The 16,552-nt window shown below is 59.0% G+C and overlaps 1 protein-coding gene across 1 annotated transcript in view; it reads right to left on the bottom strand.

Moving 5' to 3' along the window:
- ODAD3 (outer dynein arm docking complex subunit 3) overlaps nt 1–7,749 on the bottom strand; it is an 8,561-nt gene extending 812 nt beyond the window's left edge. The window contains exons 1-11 of the mRNA XM_077767997.1: nt 7,426–7,749; nt 6,055–6,176; nt 5,877–5,954; nt 3,605–3,775; nt 3,407–3,508; nt 3,181–3,306; nt 2,903–3,025; nt 2,322–2,474; nt 1,203–1,363; nt 909–1,065; nt 184–339 (exon numbers count right to left, since the gene is read on the bottom strand). Of these exons, the coding sequence (XP_077624123.1) occupies nt 184–339; nt 909–1,065; nt 1,203–1,363; nt 2,322–2,474; nt 2,903–3,025; nt 3,181–3,306; nt 3,407–3,508; nt 3,605–3,775; nt 5,877–5,954; nt 6,055–6,176; nt 7,426–7,666 (1,590 nt within the window). The 5' untranslated portion in view covers nt 7,667–7,749. The remainder of the gene's footprint in view (nt 1–183; nt 340–908; nt 1,066–1,202; nt 1,364–2,321; nt 2,475–2,902; nt 3,026–3,180; nt 3,307–3,406; nt 3,509–3,604; nt 3,776–5,876; nt 5,955–6,054; nt 6,177–7,425) is intronic.
- Between the last annotated feature and the right edge of the window lie 8,803 nt (nt 7,750–16,552).

Below are 16,552 nucleotides of genomic sequence, written 5' to 3'. Positions count from 1 at the left end.
GCCTCCAGGTCCCTTTGGAAGCTCTCCTGGCTTCTCAAACCTCACACGTTGCCCCTAAAACTCATTCCCGGCCCGTACGGCCTCCTCCCTGGTCTCCCGCGTCCCCCGCTCCCGGGTTTTCTGCCCCAGCCCCCGCACCCTCAGCCCTGCAACCTCAGCCCCGCCCCCTGGCTGAACCGGCACCTCGCGGTCGGCGAGCTGGTACAACATCTCGTCGATGTTCTTGCTCTCGAGTTGCGCCTGCAGCTTCAGCAGCTTTTCTTCCACGCGGCCCAGCAGGTCTGGCAGATAGTCACTGGCCTTGGGATCCAGCTGCTTTTCTGCGAACCTGCTGTCCTCCTGAGGCCGGGGCGGAGCCGAGTCAGCGGGGGGCGGGGCGGGGCTTTCTCCCTCCGGAACTAGGCTTCTGAAGGTGAGGGACCACCAGCAGGAGGGGGTACTCTCCCCTGTGGGGCGGGGCCTCTGTTGTCACGGGGCCGAGCAAGTGAAGGGAGAGCCTTTGAACTCCAGAGAAAAACAGTTGGTGGAGCGAGGGGTCTTAGTGGGAGAAGGGAGTATTAACTCGTGAGAAGCCGGAAGAAATAAAGACTCTGCTTTTCGGGCAGGCTGGGGCGTCCCCTGTCTCAGGCCCCCCGAGTACTGCAGTGGGGTGTATGAGGTTTGGGGTGTGGAGGCAAGGTGGGACTTCGCCGTAAAGGCGGGACAGGGTCTCTGAAGTCCTGAGCCTCTTGAGAAGGGGTTTTTCTGCAGGGACATGGGGTGGGGACTCTGAGGAGTGGGGGAGGGCTCCCCCTGGAGGCGCGCCTGGACAGGGGATCCCGGAGAGGGCACAGGGCGGGTCCCCTGGAGGAGGCTCCCCTCTCGGGCTGTGGGAGGCTGTGGGCTGAGCTTCCGGGCGGGGAGCCTACCATGGTGATGCGGTTCAGCTTGCGCGCAAGGTGTTCGAGGCCTTCCCTAGTCATCTGCATCGACAGGATGGCGAGTTCCAGCTTCTCCTGGGCGGCGGCGCGTCGCTGCTCTTCCGCCTTCAGGCGCGCCTGCAACTCAGCCTGCAGCTTCTGCTGGCTACAGGCGGTGGGAAGGGTCGCCGCTGGAGCACCTAGGAGCCCCGGGGTCCCCATTCTCTCCCTTGGGCCCTGGGGCCTCACCTCACCAGCGAGCCCCGGGGTCCCCATTCTCTCCCTTGGGCCCTGGGGCCTCACCTCACCAGCGTGGCCTCCCCCGAGTACTTGAGGCCTTCGAACTCTTCCTGCAACTGCTGCTTCTCTTGCTTCAGCCTCCACAGCTTCTGCTCATTCTCGCTCTTGAGCGTCTCCAAATGCGTGAAGGTGTCGCCCTGTGCCAGGAACCGCCTCACCACCCCCTGCAGGACGCCCAGCCCTAGTCAGAGGCAGAGCCTGGGTGCACCCCCTCCTCCTTTCCCCTGGGCACTCGGGACAGACGGCCTAAGCTGGTGACTTCTGCACAGCCATGTTCCTGGACTCTGTGCGTTAGACTCAGAGTTGCCTGGACGATGGGCGGTCCCCAACACACAATTTCTGCGGGGCCCTTGTCTCTGTAATGAGTTTGAGTCAGCCGAAACCAGCGTGTGGTGCAGGGCAGGAGAGAACACAGTTGCTTCCCAAAATCAACCTGCCATCCATATTAGCACTGTGAGTCCCGCCCAATCCAGGGGAGAAGCATGGCCAGTCAGGAGCTATCTGCCCACCAGGTCGATTTCTGGAAAGTTGCCTGGCCACAGTGCCCCAGATGACCCCATAGGTCGGGATCCCAGAACTCCTTGGGGGTTGCCCTATGGGAGGAGTAGCGAGTGGGAGAGTGTCCAAAGGGGAGAGACTGGACTGCGGTCCAGTGGGACCAGTATCCGCCAGTGGGAAATAAGGGTTTTAGCAAATTTCAAGGAAAACGCTGCAAAGCACAGGCCCCAGGGCAGGGGCCCAGCTTGCCAGGGTCTGAGAGTGGCACTGGGCAGTCTGCGGTGCCCCCGACCATGTTACGGGCACTGGAGCCACAGGAGACACGAAATGCACAGTTCTCACAGAGCTGACATGCCAAAGGAGTTAGCGCTAGCCTAAGATGCAACAGGAAGGGGACGGTGGCGAGTGTAGACAACTCGAGTGGGTTTTGCTGTGAGGAGTGGCCGGGGAAAAGGGGCAATAACCGAAGGAGGCAAGAGTGTCTTTTAAGTAGAGAGCAGGTTCGCGTACTGAGGGACTGAGCCAGCAGAAAGGGGCGGCAGGGTGTGTTGGCTTCGCTGGCCTGGGCTCCGTTTGAGCGTGACTGGAGGGCAGGGAGGGTTGCGGGCAGCCGGCAGCACTCACGTGGGTTTCGGCCACGCCGGTGGCGTCCTTGACCTTGCCGAAAAGCTGCTCCATCTGGTACATGGTCCAGCGCCGCTTCAGCACCTCCTCCTTGGCGCGCAGGTTGTCCTGGGTCAAATCTTCCGACTGCATCAGCACGTGCTCGCGCTGGGTCTGCGCACAGGTCGAGGTCAGGGCTGGAGTTAGCTCTCAGACGAGGATTTAGGGCGGAGGCCAGAGGGGAGGGGATAGGGGCCCTGGAGGGGGCGGGGCCAGGCTGGGGGGCCAGGGTCAGGGCTGGGGGCCAGGAATGGAGGGAAGAGGGGGGGCGGGGANAGCGGGCGGTGTTCAGGCGGGGAAGGATGGGGAAGACCCGCGAGTCAGGGACGGTCCGGAGGTTCCTCTAAAGGAGGCGATCAGACAGAGGGAGGGCGAGGTCAGGAATGTGGGAGGAGCCCGGGCATCCAGTGGAGATGGGGGCGGAGTCAGGACAAGTGTTGACTAGGGCAGGGTCTAGGGTATGGGCCAACAGTAGGGGCGTGGCTGGGACCGGGCAGGGCGAGGTCTAGTCCCCGCCCAGCCCCGCCCCTGGACACGCCCACCTTGCGCTCCAAGCGTTGGGTCTGCAGCTTCTTCTCCTCCGCGCGCTTCTTGCAGTCGGATATGTACTGCTCGCGATTCTTGCGCTCTCGGTACACGGACTCCTCCAAATGATGCAGCTGGTTCTGGAGAAGAGACAGGGGGACAGCAGGATCAGCTGGGACCTCCCAGGGGCCTGGGAGGTAGGTGGGAGGGGCTCGGGGACCGCCGGGGTTCCGATTCTGTCCCCGCGGAGACCGTGGCGTCTGTGCAGGACCCCCAGCGCCTGGCAGGCTGGCACCTTGGCGATATCTCGGGCGTTGAACGCCTCCTGGTTCATCACTTGCAGCTCCTCTAGTTCACGTTTTGTCTTCACCACCTCAGCCTCCATGAAGTCCAGCCGGTTTTCCAAGTGAAGGCTCTCCTTCTGGAGGAGGGAGAGGGGGGAAAGGCCTGTGACCGCTGTCCCTAGGCAGTCTGGCTCTCCCACTTGCTTCCGCCCCACCCCCAGACGTCCTGGTCCCTACCTGCAGATGGGCCTTCAGCTGCAGGTAGATGTTGGTGATGTTTTGTGCCTCTTCCGCCTTCATCCGGGCTTTCTCCAGGCGGTTCTCCAGGTTCCGCACAGTCTAGAGGGAAGCAAGGACGGGGCCGGGTCCCCTCGCCTCTCCAGTTCTCCCCAGGATCGCCACCCTCCCCCGCCCCCTGCATCTCAACAGCCTCACCTTGGCCACCTCAGTGTTGCCATCTTGCGCCTCTGCCCGCTCCAACTCGCGGAGGCTGCACTGCAGCCGGAGCTCTTCCAGCAACTTCTGCCGCAGTCCCACCTGGTGCCGCAGGGCGTTCAGCTGCTTCACCTTCTCCCTCAGCTGGTGCTCCAGGTACTCCAGGGCCTGCTGGGGGGCGGGGGCCGAGAGCGGGAGCCTGAACCCTCCCACCTAACCCTCCCTCTCTTCTCCCGGATCTCAGCAGCAGCTGACCCGGCGGCTCCCCTCTTCCTGCCCATTGTCTTCTTTGGTGGCTTCCAGGACCCCCCCACTCCCCAGTGTTCCACGCTGGCTGCAGCTTCTGGATTTCCTTGGCCTTCTCTCCTCACCTCTGTTCACACCCACCCCCTTGACGATCCTCTCCAGTCTCAGGGTTTTTTTATTTTTAGAGAGAGAGGGCGAGCTGGGCAGAGTTGGGGGAGGGGGTGGGGAGAGAGAGAGAGAGAAAGAGAGAGAGAGAGGGAGAATCTTAAGTATACTCCATACCCAGAGTGGAACCTGATATAGGGGTCAATGCCAGGACCCTGGAATCATGACCCGAGCCGAAATCAAGACTTGCTTGCTCAACTGACTGAGCCACCCAGGTGCCCTCAGTGTCAGGGTTTTAAAGGTCACCCATACACTGAAGACTCTCCACCACCACGCCACCCCCCCACCCCCCCAGGGAACTACAGGCTCATATACCCATATTTACACTGCCTTCCAGCCATCTCCACAGACACATCAAAACCATCAGGTTCAAAGTCAAGTACATGGGGGCGCCTGGGTGGCTCCAGTTGGTTAAACGTCCGACTTCAGCTCAAGTCATGATCTCGTGGTTCGTGAGTTCAAGCCCCGCGTTGGGCTCTGTGCTGACAGCTCCGAGTCTGGAGCCTGCTTAGGATTTTGTGTCTCCCTCTCTCTCTCTCTCTGCCCTTCCCCCAATTTTGCGCGTGCTCTCTCGCGCGGGCGCGCTCTCTCTCTCTCTCTCTCTCAAAAATGAATAAACATTAAAAAAATTTAACTAAATCGAGTACATGATCTTTCTCCCAAATCTGCCCGTGTTGAATCTTCCCCATTTCAAGCTCATGGTAGCTTCATCCTTCCAGCTGCTCAAGTCCAAAAGCTTGACGTCATCCTCATCCTTCTATCCCAGCTGCATCCAATTTGCTAGCAATGCTTTGTTTTCTTTCAAAGGTTTTCCCAGAGATACCTCTTCCTGTTTCCACCACTTTTGTCTCAGGGCCGCCAACACTGTCTTCACCTGGATGACCCCCACCTGGCTTCCTCACTGCATCCTCACTGTCCATTTTCCTCTTCTCTGATTCGTCATAAAATCTGCACTTTTCATCATGGCCAGCAAAGCCTGCTGCAGGTTCAGCCCCTGCTGACTCTCTCTCTCACTCTCTCTCTTTTTTAATTTTTAATGTTTTTTATTTATTTTGAGAGAGAGAGACAGAGAGAGAGGGAGACACAGAATCTGAAACAGGCTCCAGGCTCTGAGCTAGTTGTCAGCACAGAGCCTGATACAGGCTTGAACCCACGAGCTGTGAGATCATGATCTGAGCTGAAGTCGGTTGCTCAACTGACTGAGCCACCCAGGTGCCCCCCGGCTGACTCTCTTGACCTCATATCTTACAGAGCTCCACTCCCTCCCTCCCATGCAACCACCCTACTGCCTTGTTTCGACCTCAGGGACTTTGCACTTGCTGTTCCCTCTGCCTGGAGCATTTCCCCCCCAAATCATTTCTTGCCTGTCTCATTCTCTGGTCAAATATCACCTTCTTAGAGAGAGGGGGCTTTGCCGACTCCCACCCCCAAATCTAAAGTGCAAACCCCTGACCTTATCCATCTCTATTAAGCCACTCTGTTTTGTTTTATTCATTTCTCTGTTGCTACTGTGAAATACTTTGCTTCTGTATTTCCCCTTCTTTCCTTCCTTCCTTCCTTCCTTCCTTCCTTCCTTCCTTCCTCTCTCTCTCTCTCTCTCTCTCTCTCTCTCTCTCTCTCTTTTCCTCACTACGATATGAAGTTTTGGGGAGTGGAGATTTGGTCTTTTTTTTTACTGCATAGAGACCAATACCTAATACCATGCCCAGCACATGGTCAGTGTGGGATAAAGATTAATCGAGTGAATAAATGAATGCCAGCCAGTGTGGAGAAAGGACAGGAGAGGGTGAGACGGGAGGCAGAGTCCAGCGGGGAGGGGACACGAGCTGGAAATGTGGGGAGTGAAGTGGGGGGGACAAACCTGTGCTGTCCGGTTCTTCAGGTATGGCTTCTCTGACTTGCACTCCCGAATCACTGCCTGGACCACTTTCTCATCTCCCTGCAAGGAAGGGAGCCCAGTCACCGCTCACCCAGCCCACTTGCCCCTGGGGGTGCCGCCCCACCTTCTGGAACCCTCTCGTCCACTCCGGCAGCCTCACCTGGAGCAGGTCTGCCAGCTGCAGTTGCAGCACCCTGATCACCTCCTGGAGCTTCTTGATGGTCTGCTGATTTTTCTTGATCTTCCACTGGCTGCTCTCATAAAAGGCCTTCTGGTCACCCTCTGAGGTCATGTGAGATACACAAGCAGAATGTTATAGGGGGAGGGGGGCGTCAAGCCCTTTCTCTCATCATCAACTTAATATTTTCACAAGACTTCAGTTGGAGCTCTTATTATATGTTGGATGCCGAACAAAGAACTTTCCAAGTATCAAGTACCATATGTCAATAGCTATGTATCCATCCCCATATCATACCCATTTTAAAAAAGTTTTTATTTGTGTATTTATTTTGAGAGGGAGAGAGAGAAAGAGAGAGGGAGAGAGAGATTGAGCAGGGGAGGGGCAGAGAGAGAGGGAAAGAGAGAATCCCAAGCAGGCCCTGAGCTGTCAGCACAGACGCTGGGCTTGAAGCCACAAACCATGAGGTCATGATCTGAGCCGAAACCAAGAGTCAGACACCTGACCGACTGAGCCACCCAAGCACCCCCATAGCATACTCATTTACAGTTGTGAAGAACGAGGGTCAGGCTTATTAGATTGTTCAAGGTCACAGGGAGTCAGATTCCGGAGCCCATGCCTTCAACTACTGTGCAAGATTACCTTCTGGTAATAACAGAACAATAACAATAGCGGTGTACCTCACGATTCTCCAACCTTGGCGTGACTGACATTTGGGATAGATGATTCCTTGTTTTGAGCTGTCCCACGAATTGTCAGCTGTTGAGCAGTAGCCCTGGCCTCTACCCACTAAATGCCAGTAGCACCCCCCTCCCAACCAAAAATGTCTCCAGACATTGCCAAATGTCCATTTGGGAGCAAAACACCCCCTCTTCCATTGAGAAACACTGGTTTACACTTTAGAGTGCTTTACTCTAATGTGCCAGGCACTGTCCTAAGCACGTTATACGTTTCAACTACCTATGGGGCTGTACTCTTACTATCCCCATTTCACAGACAGAGAAACTGAGACCTATTAGGTTACTCATCATCCCCCAAGATCAAACAGTATATGCAGAGCCTAGATTTGAACCCAGAAAATCTGGCACTAGAAGCTATGTTCTTCATCACCTCCTACGTGATGGAAGAGTTGAAATTACACAGAAGTATGAACTACAATCCAGCTGGTTCAGAGCCCGGGAGAGACTTTATAAGAGGGATGAGGAAAGCCATGAACAAGTACGGATTTTTGCTTTCAGAAGCTGGTCACCTGGATAAATGCCAGGCAAAGACCCTTGTCACACCGTGCGTGGTCGAAGGGCTGGGTGGACAATGTTGACTCCTGATTCTTGGTGCCCCTTCGAGCCATCTTACCTAACATTTGTAGCTTCTTTTGTAACTCTGCCACCTGGGGGTGCCCGGTGGACGTCCTCTGAGGGGCGTGGAGGTGTCCCGCCTTGAAATGGTGTCGAGGCGAGGTGCGGGCCGCGCCCTTGCCTTGGGGGTGGAGGCGCTTGGCCTGAGTCTGACCGCTCTTGACATTGGAGGTCGTACCCGGGTCCTGAGAAGGCAGGACGTTGGTGGCGGCACCCCGGGAGCACAGGGGAGACGTCATGATTGGGTTGGGGCCTAGAGCCCCTGGGGATTTGGGGGTGGCAACTAGCAATCGCCCGTGTCCAGGATCCGTCGTAGGTTCCTTACGGCTCTGGGAGAATGCACTTGCCTACTGCTTGGCAGGGCCTCGCAGCATCTCCCGGTTGCTAGGTAACCTCCGTCCCCTCCTCCTTCCAGTGTTCCTATGGAAACCGCCCGCGTTCCACGCCACCATTCTAATTGGCTAGCGCGGAGCAGAGGGGCGGTCCAATAGGGGGCTGGCAAAGCCGCGCCTCAGGCTGTTAGGGGGAGGGTACTTTGGAGTCACGTGCTTTTTTTTTTTTTTTAACATTTGATTTTATTTTTAAGTAACCCATATACCCCTATGTGGGGCTCGTACCCACAACTCTGAGATCAAGAGTTGTGGCCCACAAACCGGGCCAGTCCGGTGTCCCTACTGTTTTGTTTTTTAATACCCCTGTCCCCCGCTCCGCGGGCGTTGGAGGGCGTTTTTCAGGAACCTTCTTTTCCGGCGGCAGAATCTGCCACTCCCAAGATGGAAGCACCTTGTGCCGCCATTAAGCGGGAACCGTCAGAACGATCCCCTCCAAGGCTTCACAGTCCTATTCAAGATGGCCGTCTGGGTTCCAGCCCAGCCCCTCCTCCATTTGCCACTCCCAACATGGCACCCTTGAGTCGCCACTTTGTGCGCGCGGCGTGATGTAGGAAGTGACGAGTCCGACACATTTCCGGTTTCTTTTTTTCGGGAGGAACAGTTGGCTGCCGAGCCGGGGGGCGCGGTGGGTATTGACCTTTGCCCCGGCCTCGTGTACGTGGTGAACTAGCGCGCGGGGGGCTCACCCCAATTTCTTATTGGGGGCTGCCGGAGGGTGTGCGTCGGTAGAGAGGGACACCGTTAACCCCTTCGGCCTATTGGCGGGAATTGGCTCTCTCACCACCCCCATCCCCAGGGAGCAGAGGTTTTGAGCTTCCCACTACTGATATGAGCAAAGTGAAACTCCCCCTGGCCCAGATTGGGGAGCGCCCCCCCCCATATCGGAAGCAAAGTGAGCCCCCATTGCGCGGAAGCGATGGAGGAATCCAATTGGCTGGAGGAAGAGGTAACTTCCTCTGGCTGGAAGCAGCCCTCTCCCGCTGACCTGTCGTCCCTTTCTTGCCGCAGCGTGGGGGGCACAGCACATCTCCCCGCAGCCGGCTTCCTCCCCCAGAACCTGTTTCCGGCCTGCGAGCTTCCGGCGTGATGTTACTGTTGCTGTTGCTGCTGCCCCTGTGCTGGGCCGTGGAGGTCAAGCGACCCCGGGGCGTCTCCCTCACCAGTGAGTCGGCCGCTGGAGGCGGCAGCAGGGTGCGGGAGGGCCCGACTCGGCTCCTGGGATACACACTTTGGAGCCTTCTACCTCAGTTTCCTGGCCTCTGGGTAGGGAAGGTGGCGATGCTCGGCGGCCGGGTGTGGGGCAGAGGTGCCATTCGGTTGAGAGGGCTTCTCGCCCTGGGCTGAGCCCTTACCCCCGTCTCCAGACCATCACTTCTACGACGAATCCAAGCCTTTCACTTGCCTGGATGGCTCCACCACCATCCCTTTTGATCAGGTCAATGATGACTACTGTGACTGCAAGGATGGCTCAGATGAGCCAGGTGAGTTTTGTTTTTTTTTTCCTTCCTTCCTTCCTTCATTCATTTATTCATATGTTTTTTGAGTGCCTGGGAAATACCCGGCTGGGTGGTGATGACCAGGACAGACCTAGGCCTGCCCTCACATGGCTTCCTGGTTGAGTGGGGCAAAGCAGGCCCAGAACCAAGTGGTTAGTGGTTTGGCAACGAGGGTCACAGCCAGTGTGGGAGCCCAGAGGGGTCCCCAGCCAACCCGAGGGTCAGGAAGTGAGGTCTCAACTGAGGCCCGAAGTGTGCTGGCATGTGCCAATACCCAGAGATGGGAGAGCAAGGGGGCCCCCAAGACAGGCAAAGACAGAAGTGGAGTTGAGGGATGAAGTGGTTGGCGTGGCCCTATTCTGGGCACCCGGGCGCAGAAAAGCAGCAGAAGGCATTGGGGAGTTTTATTTGAGGCCCCGAACGTGAGACTGCCCTTCCTTCCCTGCCTGGGCATCGGTCGTACTCTTACNACGCTGGCCGGGAGCACAGCCCAGAAAGTCTCCCTTCCTCCCACAGGCACAGCCGCCTGTCCCAACGGCAGCTTCCACTGCACCAACACCGGCTACAAGCCTCTGTACATCTCCTCCCGATGGGTCAACGATGGAGTTTGCGGTGAATGAGATCACCCCCCAGGGGTGGGGGGTTTGGGGGGAAGTGAGGAGGGGGAGCCACCGCCAGGTCTGATCGCATCCCTGCTTCTGCTCGCAGACTGCTGTGATGGTACAGATGAATACAACAGCGGGATCGTCTGTGAGAATACCTGCAAGTATGTGGGTGGCGTCCCCTGGCCTTGCCCTGGCCAGTGAACCGGGCCTGTCTCTTTTCTGCTTTATGCATATCTGTGCCACGTGCCTTGTGAGCAGGCGCTACGCTGCCACGTGACCTCTGGCCCAGAGCAGGTGCAATTGTCGCCTTATTCAACAGATGAGGAGACTCAAGTTTAGAATGAAAAAAAAAAATGAGTTCCCCAGGGTATCCCATAGCTCAGAGATTTCCGAGCCAGGACTTGAACCCCAAACCCAGGTTTTCGGTCCAATGCAAGGCTCTGATCTTGTAATCGCCGCCCTGTTGCGGCAGGACCTGAAAACTGAAATGCCCACAGGCAGGTAGTCCAAACGGCTGAAGCCAGCTGAGGATGAGGCCGTAGGCAGTGGTGGCCGTTGTAGCTCCTAAAAGGACAGGTGTCCCTTGACTCCTGTCAGTTGAAGGCAGATGGCCAAGCCACCTTCGTTTTGCGGAGCAGCTGTAAGTCCCAGACTTGTGTAGAAGATCTTCTGAAGATCTTTTAAGTACAGGGTGGTTGGGGGGCAAGCACGATACAGTTAGTGGTCTTTTTTGTCTGGGAGTCTGGGATCTCAGTGCTTTTCCTTCTCTTTTGGGAGCCAGCTTCTAGCCCCCCTTCCCAGTGTGCCCCAGCCCCTTCCCTAGACCCCTAGAGTGGGTGGGCTGTGACTACTCTTTCTCCTCCCAAGGACAAGGGTCATGGGCTCTGAAGCCAAGAGAGCTTGGGGAAGGGGGGAGGGGTTTGCCCTTTATCTTCCCAAGGGCAGAGGGGAGCAGATGGGCTGAACCCTTTAGGAAGAGGCAGACCTGGTGAGCCCTGAGGACGTCCTTAATGGTGCCTGTGTGTCCCCCGCACCCCAGAGAGAAGGGCCGTAAGGAAAGAGAGACAATACAGCAGATGGCAGAGGTCACCCGAGAGGGGTTCCGCTTGAAGAAGATTCTCATCGAAGACTGGAAGAAGGCTCGGGAGGAGAAGCAGGTGAGGGACCCCCAGGGGGTCCACCCGGGACCATCTGGGCCCTGAGGCCTGGAGCCATGGGCTGGCTGGCCGGGCTGGGTTGGATTGACTCCTGCCTCTGACTGGTGGAGCCCTGGGGCCCGTGATGGGCTGGGCGTGCCTTGGTTCCCTCGTCTGTCTGCTGGGTGTTTAGTCATCAGTTAGTCCGTTCCTGGGTGGTGGTCAGCGCAGGTGTCCCGTGGGGCCCCGGGCGGCAGGCTGACTTGGGCTCAGAGGAGCGACGACTTTCTCTGTGCCTCCGGGTTCCATGGCGCCAACATCTGTAAGATGAGGCTGATGGCCACGTGACACCCCCCCCACCCCCCCTGGTTCTGGGGGACGACTCAGGATGTCATCAGCGCAGTGGTTGGTTTAACAGGGCGGGTGCCACCAGGGCTGGAGGAAACTGTGTCCCCGGGGCAGGTGTCTCTTCCCGCACCCCCCACGCCATCCCCTTGGCGGTTNNCGCTCCTGGGCTTCTGCCCGACTCTGCACGAGGGCTTTAGCTCTACTTTGCTGCCCAGAGAAGGTTCCAAGTTTTTCTCCTCTCCGTGCCCTGACCATTGAGATCCTTCCTGGGTTCAGGGGAACAGCAGAGTCCTTTCTGAGTTCAGGGGCTGGTGGGGCGGCCATGCAGTGAGGTTGGCTCCAAGTGACCTTTGTCCCCGCCCCAGGGGGGGTAGGTGGATCCTGGAAGCAGGCCTGGCTGAGGTCTAAGGAGGAAAAGGATCGGGCGCCAGCTTGGGCCCCATCCGCGTGTCACAGTCATTCCTTCTTGAAATGTCCACGAGAGGCCCAGGCTCAGGATATGCCGGGCAGGAGACTGGGACTCCCTCAAGGTCATGTCCAGTGAGAGAGACAGATGACAAAGTGACACCCAGGGCCCCTGGAAAAAGGGACATTTGAGGCTCTGAGGCATAGAGGAGACTCGTGTCTGCTCTTCCTCTTCCCCCTGTTGCGGGGGCAGAAAGCAGGGAAGGCCTTCTGGAGGAGGAGGAGACCTCTATCTAAAGCGAAATCTGTAGGGTAACACAGAGTTGGCCATGCAGAGCTTTCTAGACAGAGGGAAAGAAAGCATTGGGCAAGGTAGTTGGATCCTACAGTCCGAGATAGCTGGGGGGCAGATGCCGGAGAGGTGGGCCGGGTGATACAGGACCTTGGGGGCTGCATCGGGGTGTTCAGGTCTCTGTCCAGCAAGCTGTGGGGAGCCGCAGGGAGGGGAGACCCAGGGAGGTGTGTGTTTGGGCAAGATGGCCCGTGGCCGCCCCGTGCAGTGGCGGCAGGGGGGCGGCCCTCATGAGGAGGGAGGCAGACCGCAAGGAGAGGTGGAGCGTCTTGTTTTGTGCGCACCCAGGAGAAGCTCGCTGAGCTGCAGGCCGGAAAGAAGTCCCTGGAGGAGCAGGTGGAGGCTCTGCGAACGGCGAAGGAGGAGGCCGAGAAGCCAGAGAAGGAAGCCAAAGACCAGCACCAGAGGCGCTGGGAAGGTGCGTCACGGGGGGCTGCGCTGGCCCGTGTCTCCTGCCCTGGGAGGAGCCTGGGCCCCGGATACCCTCACTCATTATCATTATCTGCTGTCTCTTGGGTCAACCAGCCTTTTTTTTCTTTATTTTGAGAGAGAGAGAGAACGCGCGCCGGCGCATGTGTGCGCAGGAGAGGGGCAGAGGGGGAGAGGGAGAATCCCAAGCAGTTCCGGGCTGCCTGCGCAGAGCCCGGTGCAGGGCGCGGCCCCATGTGCCCTGAGCTCCTGACCTGAGCCAAGGTCAAGAGTCAGGTGCTCAACCGGCTGAGCCTCCCGGGCACCCCCTTGTGTCTCCCAACTCTTGATCACGGTGCCTCCGTTCCCCACGCGCCTTTGCACATCTCGGTCACCGGGTCTGAAACTCGTGTGTGGGAATAATTTGCAGCTCAGCAGAAGTGCTTTTTTTCTGGGAGGAGAGGCTTTTTTCTGTCAGCCATGTGGGAATGCTCCCTTTGCGGGGGGTAGGGGGGGCGGGGAGGGGGGGGTCCCCTGAGTCCAGATTGAAGCCAGAGGTCCCTCCAGCCTCTCAGGCAGTGTGAGCCCAGATGTGAGCACAGGCTAGGTGATTTCTGGCCCAGCCTCTCTCTCTCTTTTTTTTTTTTTAATTTTTAATGTTTTGTTTATCTGAGAGAGAGAGAGAGAGAGAGACAGCGTGAGCAGGGGAGGGTCAGAGAGAGAGAGATACAGAATTGGAAGCAGGCTCCAGGCTCTGAGCTGTCAGTACAGAGCCTGACGTGGGGCTCGCACCCATGAACCGTGAGATCATGACCTGACCCAAAGTCAGACACTTAACCAACTGAGCCACCCAGGCGCCCCAAGGCCCAGCCTCTCCTTAAGGGGATGTCCCTGAGAGGTCACAGCTTAGTGACCCCCTAATAGTGGAGGGGGGCTCTCCTCTCCTCCCCCACCTGGGGCTTTGATTTCCCTCTCTCTTGTGATATACGTTCTCATGCAAACAGACATCCAGGTTTGCCAGTAGTCTCGTGCTTTTGCCTTCTTGAGTTGCTCTGACCTGGCAATTTATGTCACCTTGGTTGGTTGGAGATGGCTTTCTATGCTTTGTCCAGCATTTGTGGAGTGGCTGCTATGTACCAGGCACGCCACAGGGCCGGTAGCTCAGCACTGAACAAAGTGGAGAAAGCGCTGCCTGTTGAAGGAAGCAGGGAGCCAGGCAGAGGGCACAGGTGCAAAGATCCTGGGGCAGCATCAGGTCTGGTTTTAAAGGAGCAGCAAGGGGGCGCCTGGGTGGCTCAGTTGGTTAAGCGTCCGACTTCGGCTCAGGTCGTGATCACACGGTTTGTGGGTTCAAGCCCCGCATCGGAGCCTGTTTCAGATTCTGTGTCTCCCTCTCTCTCTGCCCCTCCCCCACTCATGCTCTGTGTCTCTCTGTCTCAAAAATAAATAAAACCAAAGCAAAACAAAAAAAAGCAGCAAGGAGGCCGTGCGGCTGGAGGGACTGAGTGAGGAGGGTGTGGAGGGAGACAAGGGCAGGGGCTTGGGGACCATGGGGAGGACTTAGGCTTTTACCCCAAGTGAGGTGGGAGCCATAGAGGATTCCGAACAACGGAGGAACAGAAGCCAGGAGGCCAGGGAGGAGCTGNTGGGCCTCGTGGGGTGCGTAGGCTGCTTCTCGAGGAGCCCCCCCCCCACATGCCTGGTCTCCCACCCGCCCTTGAGCGGTCTGCCACCCCTGCTTGTTCTGTACGGAAGCTCCAGGGTGTCCTCGGTCCCCAACCCCCATACCTCACCCATCTGCACACCCGCTCAACTCCCCCCTTCTTCCGAGTCTCCCCACTCGGGCACTTCCCACCTCTTCCAGGGCCCCCCCCAACCTGGNGGGGGCGGGGCAGGTCTCAGGGAGGCGAGTGACAGAGCTGTCCCCCCCCCACAGAGCAGCAGGCTGCCTCGAAGGCCCAGCGGGAACGGGAGCTGGCGGCCAGCGCCTTCCAGGAGCTGGACGACAATGCGGATGGGGCGTGAGTCTGCCTGTCCTGCCCTGGGCCTGGGGTTCCCTCCTCCCACCTCCCCCTGCCCGGCGCCTGAGCCCCAGCTCCCTGTCGTCATGCGTTCTCAGCCAGTCCCAGACTAGATCTGAGCGAGCCGCTGCTCATTCGAGTATAAAGTAGGTCCAGAAACACCCTGACGGTAGGAGGTGAAGGAAACCACCCCATCGAGGAGCCAGGCGAGGTGGCTGGGGGGTCCCGTCGCCTGTCCCAAGTATTTAATGAAAGCCAGACCCTTCCAATCCCGCTGTGCCCCTGAACTTGCCGGCCCCAGCCAGGCTCACGGCGGAGTGGAAGGTGGGCTGCCGGGAACAGGGAGTTTCTGTCTCTCCTGGGGGCCCCTGAGGGCTGTGGGGTCTTCAGGACAGTGTAGGAGATCGGGGACTGGGTCCTACTCTGACCCCAAGCCCAGAGCTCACCCTCTCCCTCCTTGTGCCGCCCCTCCCCACCTTTGAGGTCCCAAAACGAGTTCTGGGGAGGGGGTCCTGGTTGGAGGGGTAGCAGGTAGCTGGCCTAGAGCCAGCGGGCCTCGCCCCTCCATCAGCCTCTGCCTGTGCCCCTTGCAGGGTCTCGGTCGCTGAGCTGCAGACCCACCCAGAGCTGGACACGGATGGTGACGGGGCCCTGTCCGAAGGGGAGGCTCAGGTACCTCTTCCTGCCCGTCCTGGGACTTGCGGAGGGCGTCACCCTAGGGTGACATCAGGGCCAGGGAGCTGGCGGGGGCGGGGGACAGGCTGGCTAAGGACTGTCCCCATGGCCCTGGCATAGCCAATGCCTCCTGGCCTTGCCTGCGTGAGGCAAAGGGTGGCATCCGCGCTCTCCTCTTCCCTGCCTTTTGGGGCATCTGGTTAGGAAAGAGCCCCACGTGCCCCCCCCACGTACGCACTCATGTACGCACTCTGCCCCGCTCGCGTGCGGGTCGTGGCTCCCCGTCCTTGCTGCGTCTAGGTCCTTCCCTGCCCTGCCTGGGGCCTCCTCNCCTGGTTGGAGGGGTAGCAGGTAGCTGGCCTAGAGCCAGCGGGCCTCGCCCCTCCATCAGCCTCTGCCTGTGCCCCTTGCAGGGTCTCGGTCGCTGAGCTGCAGACCCACCCAGAGCTGGACACGGATGGTGACGGGGCCCTGTCCGAAGGGGAGGCTCAGGTACCTCTTCCTGCCCGTCCTGGGACTTGCGGAGGGCGTCACCCTAGGGTGACATCAGGGCCAGGGAGCTGGCGGGGGCGGGGGACAGGCTGGCTAAGGACTGTCCCCATGGCCCTGGCATAGCCAATGCCTCCTGGCCTTGCCTGCGTGAGGCAAAGGGTGGCATCCGCGCTCTCCTCTTCCCTGCCTTTTGGGGCATCTGGTTAGGAAAGAGCCCCACGTGCCCCCCCCACGTTCATGTACGCACTCTGCCCCGCTCGCGTGCAGGTCGTGGCTCCCCGTCCTTGCTGCGTCTAGGTCCTTCCCTGCCCTGCCTGGGGCCTCCTCTCCCTGAGGGCCCAGCGGCCTTGGGTTCTTGCTTTCTGTAGCCCCCTCTCCCTCTCCCTCTCCCTCTCCGTCCCTCACCCCCACCTGCCTCCCTCCTCTGGGTCCCCTCCTCTTTCCCACTGGCCTGTGCTGCCCCCTTCAGCCTGTTCCAGTGCAGCCGGCCTGGCCCCGGCCTGGCCGTGGGTGGTCAGGGCACATCCGTGCCTGGCACCGTAGCCTGAGGCCCCCCCCTCGAGAGTGCCTGGGGCGCAGGGGGGCACGCAGAGGCCCTGATGTTGACACCACCCCCAACATGCACACAGGCCCTCCTTGGGGGAGACCCTCAAAGCGACGCTACTGCCTTCTATGACCGCGTCTGGGCTGCCATCAGGGACAAGTACCGGTCTGAGGTCAGTGGGGGTGGGAGAAAGGATGCGGCACCCCCTCCCCGCGCTGTCTCCCACCCCTCCCCCCACCAGCGCCTCACAA

The sequence above is a fragment of the Crocuta crocuta genome, unplaced genomic scaffold (genome assembly GCF_008692635.1).
Source record: "Crocuta crocuta isolate KB4526 unplaced genomic scaffold, BGI_CrCroc_1.0 scaffold115, whole genome shotgun sequence".
Classification (NCBI taxonomy): Eukaryota; Metazoa; Chordata; class Mammalia; order Carnivora; family Hyaenidae; genus Crocuta; species Crocuta crocuta.
The sequence above is the reverse complement of the archived record's forward strand: the minus strand, read 5'-3'. Positions and strand labels throughout refer to the sequence as shown.